Consider the following 17,826-nt stretch of genomic DNA (forward strand, 5'->3'; position numbering starts at 1 on the left):
CTCTACTCAGCCAGTCAACCAACGGAACTCGCTCCGTCCGGCAGTGCTCCTCTCCACATCCTGCTCGTTATCTTGTACTCCGGCTCACAAGTCGCTGTGTTATGGCGCAAAGGTCGGCCCTATGGACACGGGGCGCATATTTGAAATCTCGTGTTACACAAGCGCGCATACCCAGGATTCCTTTACGCCTCCGCCCGATGTCTATGGCTGTCCGCCATCTCGATCACACCGGACGTCAGCATCCAATGCCTCAGGCCCGAGACACGGCACCACAGCGAATTGCTGTCCATGGCGGTGACGATGTCAGCGTTGCATCTCTCGTTCTGCTAATAGAATACCTGACCCTTCATCAACACCCGCGCAGTACGGTGGAGGTCTGCTGACTTGATTTTGCTGCCCTCAAAGGTGGTCCCGATATCCACTTTCCCACTCGGATGCCCTATAACAACAGACTTTCTTGGCTTGCTGCCAACAATCTGGGCCGCAAGAGTTCCCGGTAATTGACTTGCCGCTCCGAGGCACAGCGCCAGCGTCAGGGGAACAGCCTTGTGGGCCTGTCCCATAGACATGGCTAGGCAGCGAATATCGACATCGAGTGAGCGAGTATCGGAGAAGAGGAGTACGATCTTGGGCACGCTCTCCACGCCAGGATCCAGGCCCATCGCGGACGCACCTGCACGCCGAATTTCGTCCAAGGCGGCCTTCAGACTTGGATCTGCTTCAATGGCCTGAGGTGTGAGGTCCTCGGCAGAGGGAATCCCCAAATCACAGGCGCGGACGAAGACGCCAGGGTTGCTGACATCCACCAGAGATGCCTCTATGGACCTGTCGTTCGATAAATGCAGCCAATCGCAAGCATTTCCTGTAGGAAGGGCCTTGCCCGTCTTAGCCCCAGCAGGATCCAAGAAGCTCAAGGTTATGGGTGAGTTGGTGCCAGGAACACCGTCCATAGTGTAGTCGCCATCGGAGCAGTATCTGGGCGGGTTCCCATTGACTCTGAAGCGGGAAAGAATGACTTTGGACGTGTTGGTATTGAAGATGCGCACAGCAGCATACTTATGACCGTCAAGCTCGTCAATCTCAGGATTGTCGACCAGAGACTCATCCAGGCTCATTGGGCCAACGGCAGACGACATGTTGCCGCAGTTGCCTGCCATGTCTAGGCTGCCATCCTTGATGCCGACCTGGACGAAGGTGTAGTCCACGTCAACATCGGGCCGGGACGGCGGTGATAGTACGATGATCTTGGAGGTTGAGGAAATGCCGGAGCCGATGCCGTTCAACTGTCGCCCGTAAGGATCTGGGGACCCCATGGCGGCCGGGAGGACGGTGTGCCAATCATTTTGCGGGGGCAGGTCCTTTCGGTGGATGATCAGGCCGTTGGACGTGCCGCCACGGACGAAGATGGCGGGGAACGAGCGTGACGAATGTAGACGCGTCGATATCGTGGCGTTGAAGGGCGACAACAGTCCGACATGTGACCGAGGCCTTGAGAGGGCTTGAAGAATGCCACTTCGGGCATAGGTCGACATCTCGTGGCTGCGGAAGAAGCTAGCTGTTGGCGTTGAATCTCAGATGTTGATGTAGGCTGGAAGTTGAAAGTGGTACTACTCGCCAGTAAGGTAGTCGCAACCGGTTGTACAGGGGTCTCGTTGGGGGCGGCACTTCGCTGTAGGGCAGGCAAGCTACAGGGTACTAAGCAGTTGCCAAGCCGGGAAGCTCAGGCTCGACCCCGATGCCGAAACCGATCTTGCTTCCCGTGCCGTTTTGGTGGGCACACTCTCTTTCAACATTCCCTAATATGCAAACGATCCGAATTCAGGAACCAGAAACAATATTTCGTGTTATAGAAGGGTTATGTACAGAGCAGTTGCAACAACATGTCAATCTTACTTGACCAAAGGATGAGATGGCCGGCCGATACATGCCCGATTCGGCACCGAAGCGATAGCCACCCGGAGTTGAGAGGCTTGTAAGACCGTCTGATGTTCGAGTCCCAGGAGTCTGGAGATAAGCACCAAGCGTCCGGATTTGCGTTCGCGTTACAGAAAACAAGCTTAAACGGGCTTGATTGAAACCTGTGTCTATAATAAAGTGTTGTATCCCCTCGTCCCGTCTCAATGATCCCCCAGTGAACGACATCTTACCGTTATCTATCCATCCAACCGTCAAGTGCATCTCCTAACCCCAAATAATACCCTAACCACACACCACAATGAACCCCTACGTCGAAGTCACCCTCAGCTGGCTCCTCAAATCCTCCCGCGGCCACGACGCCAAGGCCTTCTACACCTCCCCGGCCTTCGCCGCCCACAAGGAGCAGACCCTCACCGTGACGTCCCCGGATTGTGGGCGCTCGCCCGCGGAGCTCAAGCCCGAGTACATCAACGAGGGCGGCGGCCGCATCCCCGCCCTCGCGTGGACGGCGCCGCAGGACGTCGAGGCGCGGGTTAAGGAGTGGCTCATCGTCTCCGAGGACCCGGACGCGCCTCTGCCGACGCCGATCTGCCATGGGTGAGAGAACCTCTTGTGTTGACTTATTGCATCGAGAGGAGAGACACGGTTTTGCTGACGGTGAGAATGTAGAGTATATGGCGGCATCCCGTCTGAGAGGAGGGAGGTCACGGCCAAGGATTTCGAGATTGAAGATGAGAGCAAGTCGCTGCTCAAGGGCGGCTTTCATTGGGGCAAGGGAAGGAGGGAGGGTGTCTACGTTGCTCCGAGGCCGCTGATGAACCATGGGCCTCACAGATGTGAGTATTTTTGCCACGAAATCCTGCTGAACTTGATTGCGTATTGACATTTGCAGATTTCTTCGAGGTTGTGGCACTGAGTGAGCCGCTGGACAAGTCGATGCTCGAGGCCCGGGCGACGAAAGAGCAGGTTGCGGAAGCCATCAACGGCAAGGTCTTGGGCTGGGGTTTGTGGATTGGAAGTTGCGAGAGGAGGTGGACTTGAAGAGTGCCTAGGGGGTGCCTCTTCACATGGTCTTCAAATCACTGGAGAGCCGTCTTTAAAGCTGTACATTTTTTCATTTCATCTACCTACTTAAGTCGCTTCACCTAGTACCACCGAGTTGTCCTCAAACCATCTGTTACTCGGTCTGTTCTCGACAGAACAAGAAGGGATAAAAACAACAACGCACACCCACTCGAAATCATGCGGATTGAACTCACCCATACGCCGGCTTGTGCTCGGGAACCCACTTCCGTGAAAAGAAAAAAAAAAAACCCTACGAAAGCCCCAAAAAGTTGGGCTCCCCCGCGCCCCCTGCGGTCCAGTCAAAGTCGTCCATCAGCATCGACCAGTCGATATCCTGTAGCAAATCACTCGTCGGCAACACGTTGGCGTTATTCGCATCCGTCGCCGCCGCTGCCGCAAGGTCAGCAACACTGCCCCCAAGCACCGCCGTCCGTCCCCTACACTCACGCGTCGCTCCCGCCGCGCCCCCTCCCACTCCTCCTGCTCCTGCTCCCGCCCCTCCGCCCGTCTGCCCTCCGGCGCCACCGCCCTGCTGCTGCCCCATCCTCGCCTGATCCAGCTCCTTCTTCCACCGCCGCAGCGTCCCGAACGCCAGCACCGCGCCCGTCCGGTGCGGGTAGCGCGAGATGGGCGCCTCGAGCAGCGGCATGATGTGCCGCAGGCTCCAGTACGACTCCGTCATCCGCAGCACGCGCATCGCGAAGTCGCCCTCCTGCACGGAGCACCGGCGCAGCGCCTCCTGCGAGTTCTTGATCGACACCTCGGCGTTGGCGAGCTCGAGGTCCGTCGCGTGGCCCGAGAGGAGCACGTCGAAGACGACCGTCGCGGCGTCGAGCACCGTGCGGAAGACGTGCTGCGGAGCGTGGTACAGGAACCGCTGGGAGCTCTCGAGGCGCAGGGCGAGGTTGATGATGGCTTGCGCCGTGCTGTATGCGCGGTTCACGTTGTGGCGGAAGGTCGATTTGTCGGCGGTAGACAGGGGTATGAAGTAGTATGACTGGAGTTCGAACTGCACAGCCAGAATGGTAAACAGGTCCAGGTCTGCCGTGTTGTTAGTCATATTCGTTTGATGGCAAAGGTTCCGCGTACCCGTGTTGTGCCGAGATTGCAGCTGCCTCAGCTTGTTCAGCTCATCCTCCAACAACTGTATGACGGAGTCCGAAACACCCTCGCCCTCCTCGGCCACGGAAAACATGGTGCGGTTAAGTCGGTTAGAAAACTTTTGCATCTCATACAACAGACCAAAGTACCCCAACGCATCAGGCAAAGACCTGCCACCGGCGGCCCGGTTGACGGCTTCATTGAAGAAGCCTGCGGGCGGGGGCAAACCATTGCTCGAAGCCACCCTGATTTCAAGTCAGCCAACCAACGACTCGACATTCGACATTCACCCATACCTCTGCGCCTGGATATTATATCCCATCCAGGCAAAGCACGCTTCCTCGTCCGTGATATCCGTCTGACGGTTCGGTCCAATGCAGAATTCAGGATGGGTGCCACGCCCTGTATGTAGGCCAAGCAGCAACGCCGCGTTCTGCGCGATCGCCACGTAGGAAGCGGACGGGTCGTTTAGGAATCGTATTGTCGGCAACGGCCATGTACACAGGACCAGAAGCGCGTTGATGGTCGATATACTTATCGGCGGGTTCGACACTGCGTTCCACACCTCCTTTGGTAGGTTTTCAACCAGGAATTGGAAGAGGCCGGGATCCTTGGCATACCGCCTCGATGAAACCGCAATGATTGTCCAGAATAGTATGGGGCTCAGCTTGTACAGCTTATCCGGGTCCTGAGACCGTACAATAGGGAAGTACGGGTGAAAATGTTCAAAATAGCTGTACATTCATCAGCGCTGCGAGCACATGTCTACAGGAAGATGGCAAACTTACGTGTCGAAATAGAAATCAATATCCTCACTCGACAGCACTTTAGAACCCAAAGCCCTCGGCTGCGCCGGATGCCGCGGCGGTCCAGTCGGCGTCGTGTGCGACGTCAACGTCGGCGTGGGGACCTGCTCTGCCGTTCGGGAGTGAGGAACAGGCGACAACGCAGGGAGACTCACCCGACCGGCACTCGGAGGCGGCCGGTCGGCGAATGCGCTTGCGGGATACGCCGAGCTCGGGCTCGGCAGCGGAAGGGCGGCCGGGGGAAGCACGCCGGCGGCGGAGACGGGACTGGGGTTGACGGCATTCTTGATCGTCTGGACCTCCTTCTCCAGTTGTTCGAGCTTACTGCCAAGGTCACACGAGCACGCATCAGATTACATGGTTCCTTGCCTCATTTGAGATGAACTTGAAGAGAAACGGCAAGGGAAGGGGGAGGGAAGAGCAAGCAACCTTCTCCTGGTTATGCGCTTGTGGGACTTGTCAATGACACACTGGATCCCGAGCTTCGCGCAACGCTGACACGGCTTGTTCGGCGTCAGGCTTGCATTGCATTTCACCTATTGCGGTCGTTCCAACGGCTCCAATTAGCGACGAGGTACTTTTGTCTTGAGAGTATGTATATGTATTACACGGCAAATGAGACAGGCTGGGAGGCTGAGGGTTTGATAACGTCGTACCTGAGCATGACACGGCAACGTCGGAAGACCAATTGGAAGTGAATCCGGGGCAGCATCGCTCAGGTACAGGGCACATACGGGGAGGAGCAGTCATGGCTGAGGAAACAGAGAGGGAGAGTGTAATTAATTCATCGAGGGAGTCAAAAGGAACGTGAACCCACCTTGGAGTCTCGACAACTTGTGCAGGCTGTATTACGCCGGATCCGGTTCGGCACGGGGGGACTGGGCGAGGTATCCCTATGTGCCGAGCCGGGGCTCTTGAGCGGCGGGTCCATGAGTTTGTTTGGTGTTTTGGGGGTTCCCAGGCGGCGGTGGTCGTGCTGTGGTGGTGGTGTAGGGTGCGCCAACGCGTGCGTGCACCGCGCAGCGCAGCGCAACGCAACGCTACGCGCCGAAGTGACGTAAGGTAGACCTCAGCCCAGGTAGGTGTACCTTGGGTAGATAGTCTAATTTATTCCTTTGTGCAGGGCGTAAGTGCGCGGCTCCTCTGCATCCCGTCGTTCCCGGTTGGATTTGCGGCTTCGCGGGAGGTTGAACTGACTGTGACGATGGGAAGTGGAGAGTTGGGTGGGTGGAATTCGGCGCGGTTTCGGCAAAAGGAAAGATAGGACGGGGGAGCGATGGATGGATGATAAATATGGCGCTGCTCAGTGGACTCTCGCTGACTGCTGCTTGGGAGGGAGGAGAAAAAAGAGGAGGCCGGCGTCATGGGTTCGGTTCACTCCATCGATCACGTGCGCTGACGACCCTCGAAGGATTCCGGCAGTGCCTTGTCGCAGGACAAAGAGCCAAACCGCAAACCGAAGTCTGGGCTTTTGCGGAGGGTGAGAAACATCGGATTGTCCTCAGCTTCTTTGGAGCTTCTTTTCGCCAGTCAACGATGCACATGTTGTATGTCCGACACGACTTTGGCGATGACTTCTTGTACTCAGAGTGAGATGGAATTCAGAGTGAGATGCGTCGTGTCACGATACGTGATATCTACAATTGTTTGATGCCTATACAGCATTCCAGGTTCATTATACGCCTGTCCGCCATCCATTGGCGTGCGTCCATTACCGCTCACCGCCCGAGACCCCTTTGATTCCATTTTATGCCTGCCGAACCATCCGCCGTCGTAGACATCATTCACTTCCTAGAGGACGGAAGCCCAGCGATAGAGCCGGTCGACTTCTTCTGGCGAGCCTTGCAGACTGCCCGTCTTGTCTCTGCCATCTACTCGTTCCCGCCTGCCCCTGCTAGATCTGCACCTGTCACTGTCGTGTCCTCACCTCCGCCGGGGTTGGTCCAGCTCATATCGCCCATGTTCGTCAGCATGCTCCATGGATCGATGCCGCCTACAGCCTCAAAATCGATAAAGGATATCGGGTCGGTGCTGGGTGCATATTGCAGCCCCCTCGAGTCCCATGTCGACGCCGCCGCGCCCGACACTTGAGCTTGGATGCTGGTTATGTCAATGATTTCATTAACGTTCCCGTTCGTATTAGTACTGCCACCAGTGCCATTGATGATACTGCCGCTGCCGCTGCCGCTGCCATTGCTGCCCTGAACACCATCTTCCGGTGTAGTACTCCCCGGTCCGTATCCAGGCGTAGTGCTACTGCTGGCTGCCGAATGTGAGGGGGTGCTCTTGTTAAAGCCAGACGGCGGCGACGGTGATGTTGAGTTCGTGCGGTGAGGTAGCGTCAGATGCGGTGAGGATCCGCTCTTGGGCATCATTCCCGTGTCACGCAGGAACTGAACCGCAAACCCACCGACGCCGTCCATTCCATTGCGTGATGCAGGCAGCGCATTGTTCATATTCTTATTTGAAGGTAATGTGCCGCTGAATGGACCTGCCTGGGCGTGGTCCGCTTCAGGGCCGGTCGTCAGAGAGGTACGTCTCCTCTTATTTGACGAGTTCTCAGGAGGCGCCCCATTCGCGTTGTATCCTAGGGCAACACTCGGTTTTGACATTGGTTGTGTGAGAGAAACTTCGGATTGCGAGATACCTAGGTTGGAAGGGCAACCCGACTGGGGGGGCACTGGTCCATTGCACCCTTCGTGCGTTCTCGGATAATTCTCGTAGGCAGTGCCTTTAGGATTGCCGAGAGGCAATCTGCCAGGGAGAGGGGGCTGGATCTCGGTGTGCTTCGATATTGAGCTTCGTGCCAAGAGGGGAATATTGGAGCAAGTCCAGCCGAAGGTATTTTTGTAGTTGTTCAGGCTGGGCACGTCGATGATACCCGATAAACCGTTACGCTGTATGTCCATGAATACTTGCTGGAGGAACGCCTGGGTGATCAAGTGTCGACGCCCGATGCCTTCCATCGCCTGGACGATGAATTTGAGATTCTGCAAGTCTGCCATCGACAGCCCGTTTTGTGGGTCGCATTTGGCATTGTACACGTACACGGAGGCAGCTGAGTACAGTGATAGAGCAACGAGAGGGCTTTTCTATAACAGGTCGTTAGGACAACAAGAAAACAGGGGCAACAGAGGCGGTCGTCGACTTACGTAGCCGGAGTTCGTGTGACTTGTCAGCTTGACGATGTTGACCACCTCTTCGGCTGCAGTACGCAGTCGGAGTTGTGAAGCAGTCTTGAGTTGTTCAGGCAGTTTGTGTTGCTCTATCCTATCGATCGCGGCGTGGTGCAGGCAGATGATGGATGCATGGAGGTTGAGGTTCGTGTGGACGGCCGTTGGGTCTTTCATGCTCTGGGGCAGACGAAAGCGTTCGGGCAAGAACATGAAGGCACTTGACAAGAGATTATCAATGTCTCTGTGGCGCTTCCAAAATTCGCCGTACTCGAAGTCTCCGGGTCGGTCGTTGGGTCTCTCCCAGTGAACATGCTTCAGGAGCATGTTGAAGACGTAGCAAATGATGACCGCGCCCGCGAACGTGGAGTACGATGCCCCCTTGAAGGCGTCCTGCATTGTAGACGTCTTCTCTTCACGAGCTGAGTTGAATGCCTCCTCGGACGATGGCAGGTGAGTGGTAATCTATCGGATTAGCGATTTTGTCTCGAACATGTCAGGAGAGACTTACCTCGTTCGGATCGATCAAAGTCGGCCAGCCCGTTGAGATACTGGCGTGACAGTCGATGCAGTAAGCTCCCCAAAACGCCCGCCTTCTCTCCTCCAGGTCAACCCACGACGTTGGCGGCGCGAGCGTTGGAGCCATCTCTTGGCCATCCCCGTCGATGCGATGAAGACCCATCATCTCTACAAGACGCACGCACTTTGCTGAACTCATGGCGGCTCTCGTGAAATACATACACCTCGCTTCGTCTGTCGCAATCAGCGCCCAAGCTTGTGCATGCTGAACCGTCAAAAAGTGCTCGCCATAGCCTCTCATCTCATCTGCGTCTGCGTATTGCCGAGCTCGCTTGTAGAAGATCTCGTGATACTGGGAATACTTTTCATGTCCGTTCGAAGCCATGGCCCAGACGGCATACTGCAGGCACATGGGCGGACGCTTATGAGGCGCCGAGTAGAACGACTGGAAGTACCTGCCAGGATGGATGATTGGAATGAAGTGCTGCTGTCGCTCGAAGAAACTCTTGTTACTATTTAAGAAAGTTAGACAAATGTTCACACCAAGGGCAAGGGATTGCCCATACAGATCTTCCATCATCTCAAAAGGGGGCAGAGCCTCCGAAAGACCAAGGCCAATCAACTCTCCAGATGACTCGCCAAAGCTGGGCATTTGCAGTTGAGGCTCTGGGATATTATGAGCTGACAGTCCTGCTTGGAGGTCTGCAGTTTCACCAGCAAAGCCGTTTTGCATCGCGATAAAAGTGTCGATGTCGACTGTGAAGTCGTCCATACCAACATTGATCCGACTGTCCAGGTCTCCTGCTGTTGCAGCGGTCTCATTCACCTTGCCGGCCTCCTTACTCGCCTCCTTGAGAAGGTCTTCCACCTGAGCTACAAATCGTGAGCGACGTCCAGCCACGGAGACACAACTGCCATACCTAGCCTCTCCTCAAGCTCCTTAACGTTTCGTCGTTTGAACGCGGGCTTCCTTCTCGACTCAGGGTACACGCACTCTCCCTTGACTTTCACGCACCGGCTACATGCCGGCTTCACTCGGTCGCACTTGAGCTTCCGGGACCGGCAGGTAACGCATGCCAACGGCTCGGAGCCCTGGCCGACAGGGCCGGTCTCCGCTTGCTCGCCGCCGTCGGTATCCATGATGCGGCGGCGAAATTTTGCATCCGAGACTGCAGCAGGCGATATCAGCGCGCCGAAAGTGGGCCTCAGCTCCGAACCTGCATCCAGGGGCGGGCTGTGTTGGGTGTCAGACTTGACGTATACGGATGCAATGACGTAGATGCAATGGCAGTACGTAATACCGCAGACAATATCAGGTTGCCTGAGTTGTCAAGGTCACTGGAGATGTCTTCTCGGGCTATCTCTTCAATGGCCAACACGCTGGCTAGGCAGATGCGTGCCCATCTCGATGACCAATGTCGGACATCTTTTGCGCCGATTGCCCGAGGACGGGACTTAGCGCGCCGTCCTCATTGGTCATCTGTGGAATGCATGAGGTGGGAATTCCGGTGTGGCCAGCGCAAGTGGAATTTCCGGCGTTAAGCATTCGTTCCCCGCTGCGACCTCACGTGAGCTACTGTTTCCTCACGCCAAGTGTCTTCAATGGTGCTCAAACTGCGTCCCGCTGAAGATCGTCAGCCGCCACGTCCCGTCCGTTCTTCCGCTCTGCCGCCGTCTTTTGTGGGTCTAAACGTACATCAACTCCATATCGATTCCACATGGCCTGGCCGAGACATGGCGAGCTTCCGATCACATCGGTGCGCAAGCGGCTCCGTCTCGGCCGAGCGGTTAACTCGGTGCCTCTGCCAAGCCTGCCTCTGATGACCCGCCGATCAGGAACAGCACGCCGACCGCAACCCTGCCGGTCCGGGGGTCTCGGAGGCAAAAGGCAAAAAGGGTGATCGACAGCAGCTCTCGCAGCCTCACCTACATCTGCCACAACAAGTCTGAGCTAATCGCAAACCGTCAAACCGGCTTGTCAGTGTCCCCAGGGGCTAATGTATCAGGTGGATGTGGCAGCCGAAGAAACGCCTGCATTGGCGATGACGAAGTTTTGAGTTCAAGTCGTTGAAAGCCTAAAAATCCCCGTGGCGTCCCAGGAACCGACACCACTGCGCTGGACAAAGTTGCTGTGCATGCTGCACTCTTGGGCCAGGTCAAGGAGCTGAGCGACTGCCATCCCAATTGTGCCGTCGCAGCAAGTTGAGCGCGCAGAGGACTTCAGCGAGCGTCCCTGGCGGTCAGATGGACTGTTCGCACCTTGGTGGGATGATCAAGGGCGATCTTCTGGGACATCATTCGTCAGGTCTGGTGGTCTGAAACTCTGTCCTTCCGCGAAGGATTACGGGAGACTCGGCGAACACGTCGGTGAAGGGCGTCAGAGAATGGCAGCCACTGACGACGGCGTACGCCAGAATGAGCATCAAGCCAGGTCCTCAAGCCCACTGTTTGTTATCGTGAGGCCGATTTGCAACGGGGGCGGGAAATTAACAACCAAGCCCGCCGAGTGATTGCCACTAGCCTTGGTCCCTTTCGGACTAAAACATGGACAAGCGTGATGGATTGACGTCTAGGCGCGCCACATTTCGCATCTTGCCCACGCTTTTCACAACATCCTCGGTCTACTAGAGGGCGCCCCTAAACGAGCCGAAGAAAGGCGAGACGAGACATTCGGAGATAAAAACACGCAGCCACCGCGACTTGACAGCTGCAGACGGCATCCCAGTCTAGCGCCAGCAGCCGGACGACAGCGTTAGACGGCCTAAGGCTGGTGATCGACCGGGCCTGGCCCGAGTGAGCAGTTGACACAATTTGGCGGAGCGACGATGACTGCATGAATGCGGCTATTAGCTGTGACGGAGCGCCGCCAAGGTCCAACTACCCATGGATGAAGCTTGGCCGCCACCGCCTGTTGACTTGGCCAAACGGCCCACGGGATCGACTTGCACGATATCGATGGGCGTTGGAAGGCGCTGGGGATTTGAGAGGCTGTCACCGGCGAATATGTGGAAAGCCAAGGCCCGAAGATTGAAGAAGACACGAAGCGGGTCTTGCGGTAGTCGGCGCTAGGTGTGCTTGACAAGCCGGCCGGGCCTGGGCTTTTCGGGCTTTGGCGCTCGGCTGGTTGATCAGGATCGACGGTGGTCCAGGCTTATGATCTTCCCGCCTCTTGGTCAGCAGACAACAGTGAATTTGGAGATTCTCGAAGATTTGCAGCATGGGTAGGTAGCTCTGGGAGCTGAAGACTGTGCGCAAGCAGCCAAACAGCACGCTCACCATGGCAGCGAGCGACTGGTGAGGAATCAACTGCCAAGTTGAATGAAAGGGGCAGAAGGGGCTCCGTTAGGTGGTTTCACCAAAAATATGCTGCCCAGCTCAGTGCCAATATTCCTTCAGACTTGTCATCTGAGCGCCCTCGTGTTCTGGACAAGATCCATCCAGCCACCTTTCGGACCAAACTCCATCCAGTGAGAGGTGAGGGACGACAGCTATCCGGTTAGGGTACAGGAGACAACGGGGATCGTCGGCCGTTGCGATTCAGGGCAGCCCTTTCCTTAGGACTAAGTTCGAGGAAGAGAGACGAGCCGATGCGGGTTAGGCCGGGGAAGCATGACAAGTAGCTGCTGGTGGTGCAGTGGAGCCAGCGGCTGACGGGTGTGAATCGGGAGGGACGTCAGAGTAAACTATATTTCGGAGATGGGGGGGATGGACAACTCACACTTTGAAGGCTGTCACGCAGTTGAGTTTGTCAAACGATGGCATGCCAGGATGGAGCGACAACTTGCGGCGGTTTATTCCCAAAGAGGCGAGTGATTCGTAGAGAGGGAGTGCGTGTAAGGCTGCAGGTCATGACAGTCGACATGGCAGCGGCCAAGTGGTGGTGATGGCGGCGGATAGTCTTGGCCAGTGCCCCGAGTCAAGGTCTGAGGACGACTCCATTATCATGACAAAACACTCAACGATGGTGCCGATAGTTTGAGGGTGCCTTAGTGCCGAGCAATGCCTTGGGTCAAGACTTGGGAAATGTGGACGGTAAGGTAGGTAGATATTCGAGTTGGCTTGACGGGGCGTCCTATGTCTGACTGGGAATTAGCGTTGCATTGCCTTAGATTGGCCAGGTGCACGACACGTACGTAGCGTAGCGCACTTGGACATGCGTACGGATACATGTGCCTACCAAGTAGGTTGGTTGATAGGAACGTATGTCCGTATTGTGGGTGGTGACTGGGCGATATGGGCATGCGCGCATGTTGGGTAAGGCGCATTGGGTTTGAGGCCCTCATTGACCCAGTGACGAGAAGACGATGTGGCAGCCGCTGCACCTGCCTGGGTAAGGTGCCTACCTACCGCAGTAGGGTAAGTACCTAGGGTACGGTCGAGGCACCCGACCTTATTAGTGTCGGGTAAGGAAGGCTAGGGATGCAGCAAGCTGACCCCCGGGGCCATGCCGCCATCCAGGGTTGAGGAGGAGATGAATGAGTAAGACTCAATGGCTAGCATGGCAATAGTTGACGTGGTACGGAGTAGTATTTCCCTACTTGGGCGAAGGCGCTGTAGGCGATGTCGTGATGGATTGGGTTTGCGTCCATGTTGTCGATGGCAGCGGATGGAGCGAGGGAGTTGCTTGAAGCAATTGTGGACTCGCGACACACTGCCTCGAATAAACGGGGAATGAGCAGGGCGTCTGCCAGATTGTGAGATGGGGAAAAGGGCGATCACCGGCGGGTGATAGGCGGAAATAGGCAGACCAGGGCCTCTGGGCAGCCTCAACCGGATCATTCCCCACTTGTCTCCTTCCCGACCCCTTGCGCTGCCCTTGAAGACTTGGCCGTCCTTGCAATATTGGGCAGGACCCAGGTGCCTTTCTCCAAAAAGTCTTCTACACTTGCTTGACTGGGAAGGAACATGAAGCTCTGGTGGGTCCCGCGGAAAGGACCCCCAGCCAACCTAAGGCGAACACTCACGGCGCCAAGTGGAGACTGAGGCACTCTTCTTGACCCTGGGTACCTAGGTACGTACCTGGATTTGCAACTCCAAGGCACAGGTCATCGCCAATCTCTAATTAGGTGAAATCTTCCATGGAAGCCAGCTGGACAACACAACCATCCACCGCTGCGACACCGTCATCCACTCACGGCCTCCCATTGCCGGTCTTCGATATCGACAAGTTGCAACACCGCAGAGTCGCATCCTGAACGGCCTCGCTCCCATCGTAGCGTCGCATCGCACGGCGTCTATCCGACCAGGCCATCCCCGGCGTGTCAAGGCCAATGACACTGACTGCTGGTGCTGTTCGTGATGCCGTTGACACGCGGCGGTACACGCCCCCAGGCCCCCTCGGTCTCCCCTTCGTCCGCTGCAAGATGAGCTCTGACAGGAGGCAACCTCATTACCGATCCGATACGTTGCCGAAAGCTCAAGGGGTGCCCAGGGGGGGAGGGTGGCAGGCACTTGCACTCAAATCACAAATCATCAAACTTGAAGATTCGATACCCGATATCCGCTTTCCGAGGGCTGGACAAATCCCAAAAGGGCCAAGGAACAAGAGGATGAGAAACCCACACGACAAAGTACGAAACGTCAGGGTCTTTTCGGTGCTGCAGCACTGCTCAAAGCGCGGGCGCGCCTGTTCCACCAATACCCCGATAAACGTTTCTGCTCCATGGAACACTTTGAATCCGTCAAAGGAACAAGCTGAGACAAAGACGCCCATCCTGCTTGCTAACACACCAGCAGCACTTGCCAAAATGCGCCACATCCACTCTGCCATGCGAGTCTGGCCGATCAAGAGACACGCCACAAAAGCCAAAGACCGAGAGCACGACGCTATCGCTGTTGGCGCAACGACCTGCCGACCTCCTTTGCCCTATGAAATACCTCCGGCATCCGTAATCGACCACCGAGTGACGTATCCAACCTTGCATTCCACAGCCTGTACTGACGACAAGCTCTATTCCACCTCAATCTTCTTCAACACCCTCGGCCTGTAAATCATACGCCATCAAATTGCGTCTTTTCCGCTGCCGGAATTCCCTTTTCCATGCCCAGTCCTCCATTGTGTGTATCTGACCGCCACAGCAACCTTGCTTCATCCCAGCATGCAATGTCATGCCGCATGCTTTGCTCATCCGTCCTCGCACTCGCCTTTGTACTCAACTGGCTGCCCTTGGCTGCTAGACTCAGGGATGGGCCGCTGATCTCCGAATACCCTCACAGACCCGCTCACCGTCTAACATGGACTAGGTGTATCGTCGCCCTCATTGGGACGCCGATGGCTGCTGTCACTTCACCACCGTCGAGGGTGGCGATACGGCATGTCACCATCCTGCCAGGGTTTCTACCACGCATCCATCAGCATCACACTCCTACTCCGCAGCTCGAGGTCGCTTTCATCTGACGCCTTCCTAGCTCGTCTAAAAGTGCCGAGCAAATGGGAGAGCCACACCCTGTGATTCGCATCATCCCATCCCATGTCTTCTCATCACCATGTGCACGCTGCACCGAAGGGTTTGGAGGCGCCAGCTGCGTGCTGACATGGCAGTCATTGCCTCCCACCATCGTCTCTCTGGGGGTGGCACGTTGCGCATGAGAGCATGGCCATGTTGCTGACAGTGACACCCGTCGACAGCTAGCTTCCTGCCATGCATAGCTCTCTCCGTAGCAGCATTAGCAGTGCCCGAGTGGAGCTTGACTTGCCAACGATGCTCCCCAGACTCATGTATTGTGCCTGAGATGGAGGGCAACTGACATCCCTTTCTGAGCGCCGGCCGTCCTTGGCCCGGCTTGACGCAACCGGGACCCCGATCCCTGGTCCCTGTTTTGTGTTCTTCGGCCGGGTCTGTTCTGTGCTATGCTATGCTGTGCTGTGCTGTGCTTTGGGCTGCAGCCGGCACGTTGTGAATTTTCACACCCTCCACACATCCTTCGTCCAGTGACCGTTGCGACTGGCTGTCATCCAACGCAAAGTTACGACGCTTCTTCCAGAGACGCGAGGCCCAGTGACATTGCAGCTACGGCGAGATGCGCTTATCACCTTGGTCCAACCCAGAAACATACTCTTAGCCGTTGCCGCACGTTTCGTAGCGCATAGCTCCTCCATCCACCACTCTCTCGTCCTCCGACTCCAACGAGGTCAGGGTATGACCTTGGCATACCGCAGATGCCATTCAGACTTTACGGCATACACCGCTCCTTGGGGGGCCACACGACAACAAGACAGCGCAGTTACGAACCATTGGGAAAAGATGGTTGCCAACCAAAAGCAAGCATGCCACCACCAAAAGCTGTCGTTCTCCGCTGCTTCCTGCCGCATCGTGCTGTCAGACACTTGACCCCCAGGAAGGACCGATTTGGTCTCCTCATTTGTCTCTTCCTATGTCTATCTCTCTACCCCTTCATGCCAACGTCTCAGCATAATCAAGAAAGGAGAAGAAACCAACGAAAAAGTCACTTCATCGGATGACCGTGCTACCGCTCACCCAATCCCCTCCTCTTGCACACCCCCTTTCCCAGTAGTTCTAATCTTCTTGTCACGTCCCAGCTTAAGGGAGGCAAGGAGAGGAGAGGAGAGACTTGACTGGGGTGTGTCGGCGGCAGGCTTAGATGCTGTCCTGACACCGGCAGTCGATCATTGTGCGGCCTTGACACGAGGGAGGGGACGTTGAACATTGAACGAACCGGGCGAACCCATGTCCTTCGTTGCCTGTCATTATGGTTCCTTGATCGCGCGTGTGTGTATGTCTCGAACCCAGAGGGGATGCAGTGACAAACGTTTGTGTGCCAAGATGTCAGAGACAGAGACATGATGGGAGGTCTATCTCGACCGCAAGAGCAAAAAGCAAAAAAAACCACAATGGAACATTTCATTCCACTCGTCGGACGTGCATTGCAGGCTGCTTGCTGCATGTTTTAGCAATCTAGTGACATGCTCTCTTGAGACCAGAGAGCTATGCGTGAGACATGCCGCTGGGGTGAAAAGCTGCACGCCATCAGCAGTCACGGGTACGCATGGCATGGCATGGCATAGCATGAACTGAGATGTGCAGACAGCCCAGCTCAGGGGAAAAGTTGGCAATGAGAAATAACAAAATAACGAACTGGCGGAGGACGCTACCGGACAAAGTATACCGCAGCGCTGGATTGTATGGCACAGTGACTTGAGGGGCAGCGTTGGTTCAACGTGAGGTTGGACTGAACTGGCGGAAAGGAACGGCAAAGACTAAGACTTAGGGGACTGTAGTTCGATGGATCTGCAAGCCTCCGTTATCGAGATCGCGGCGGCTTGCCTGACATGCACCGGCACCATCAACGGATCCGTCAAGCCGTTTTCCCATTCGCGCCGCCGCCGCCCGGCCGGTGGCCTTGCATCTTTGGCTGGGTGCTCAGCAGCAGCTTCTTCTTGCTCAGCTGTGTGTGTGTGTGTGTTGCCATGGGAAGGGGTCCTCAGATGGAGAGAAGGATGAGGAGGCGGAGGAGGCTGACGATCACGTTCCGAGTGGTGGTGTAAGCCCGTACCAAGCCAACAGAGGCCGGACCCAAGTCAACGTGTCTAGTGTTGTGGACCTCGATCTCGCACTTCGCGACCCTCTCCCTCAATCTAGTGTACGAGCAAAGAGCGAGCTGTCCAGGCGTTGATGATGAATGATGTTGGTCTTGTCTTGCCCTTCCTGTCTCTCGCTCTCTGTCTCTTCCCCTCACCGGTCGACGCCACTTGCCTCTGGTCTCTGCCCTGCCCCCGATCTCGTGGCGTCTCGTATCATGTACTACCATGAAATGCCCCCAATCCATCCACTCATCTCACTCGCGCGTGCAGCGCGTGGTCTGGACAAAAAAGCATCCATCCATGGGTTTGATGTCTGTGAACCCCGAAAAGAGGAGAGAAGAAAGGAATCCAGACTCCAAAACCGAGACCCCTCAGATATGGTTTCTTTTTCCTGCTGGTCTCCCCGCCCTCTCTAGCCCTCTCTTGCGGGAGGGGCGTGTGTGCTGGACGCGGGTGTGCTGTGTTAGTGTGAGAGCATGCGGCATGTATGTATCTACTTCCGTCTCTGCAGCTGCAGCAGAAGCAGCAGTCACAGCAGCAGGAAGGCAACAAATCATCCGCCCGCCCTGGCGACGTTGCGAACTGGGCAGAAAAAAACAAGAAGGCAGGACGGCAGGTACGCAAGGACTTTTTGGGAAAACTTGGCTCCCCTTACACACGCCACGCCCCCCTCCTCTGTTTCCCTTGCCATGAGGTCTCCTCG

At 56.2% G+C, this 17,826-nt stretch overlaps 4 protein-coding genes across 4 annotated transcripts; 1 reads left to right on the top strand and 3 right to left on the bottom strand.

The window, feature by feature from the left end:
- Positions 1-326: 326 nt before the first annotated feature.
- mii-0 (3-methylitaconate isomerase) lies at positions 327-1,532 on the bottom strand (the record flags this gene model as incomplete). Its single annotated transcript, XM_036633253.1, has 1 exon — positions 327-1,532. The coding sequence occupies one exon, from the start codon at positions 1,530-1,532 to the stop codon at positions 327-329; it is 1,206 nt and encodes a 401-aa protein (XP_036502195.1).
- Positions 1,533-2,215: 683 nt separating this feature from the next.
- On the top strand, positions 2,216-2,958 carry CGCS363_v001405 (UPF0098 protein; the record flags this gene model as incomplete). The annotated part of the gene is made up of 3 exons (XM_036633254.1): positions 2,216-2,514; positions 2,587-2,753; positions 2,810-2,958. 3 exons carry the CDS (start codon positions 2,216-2,218, stop codon positions 2,956-2,958), a joined length of 615 nt encoding a protein of 204 aa, XP_036502836.1.
- A 274-nt stretch (positions 2,959-3,232) lies between these two features.
- SEF1 (putative transcription factor SEF1) lies at positions 3,233-5,820 on the bottom strand (the record flags this gene model as incomplete). The annotated part of the gene is made up of 7 exons (XM_036633255.1): positions 3,233-3,372; positions 3,430-4,023; positions 4,072-4,328; positions 4,380-4,817; positions 4,872-5,213; positions 5,319-5,425; positions 5,707-5,820. The coding sequence occupies 7 exons, from the start codon at positions 5,818-5,820 to the stop codon at positions 3,233-3,235; spliced, it is 1,992 nt and encodes a 663-aa protein (XP_036502838.1).
- A 940-nt stretch (positions 5,821-6,760) lies between these two features.
- On the bottom strand, positions 6,761-10,288 carry ctnR-1 (Citrinin biosynthesis transcriptional activator ctnR; the record flags this gene model as incomplete). Its single annotated transcript, XM_036633256.1, has 6 exons — positions 6,761-7,981; positions 8,042-8,527; positions 8,574-9,093; positions 9,148-9,454; positions 9,502-9,815; positions 10,278-10,288. 6 exons carry the CDS (start codon positions 10,286-10,288, stop codon positions 6,761-6,763), a joined length of 2,859 nt encoding a protein of 952 aa, XP_036502837.1.
- Positions 10,289-17,826: the final 7,538 nt, after the last annotated feature.

This window comes from Colletotrichum siamense, assembly GCF_013390195.1.
Source record: "Colletotrichum siamense strain Cg363 chromosome Unknown KSG_Cg363_contig01, whole genome shotgun sequence".
Classification (NCBI taxonomy): Eukaryota; Fungi; Ascomycota; class Sordariomycetes; order Glomerellales; family Glomerellaceae; genus Colletotrichum; species Colletotrichum siamense.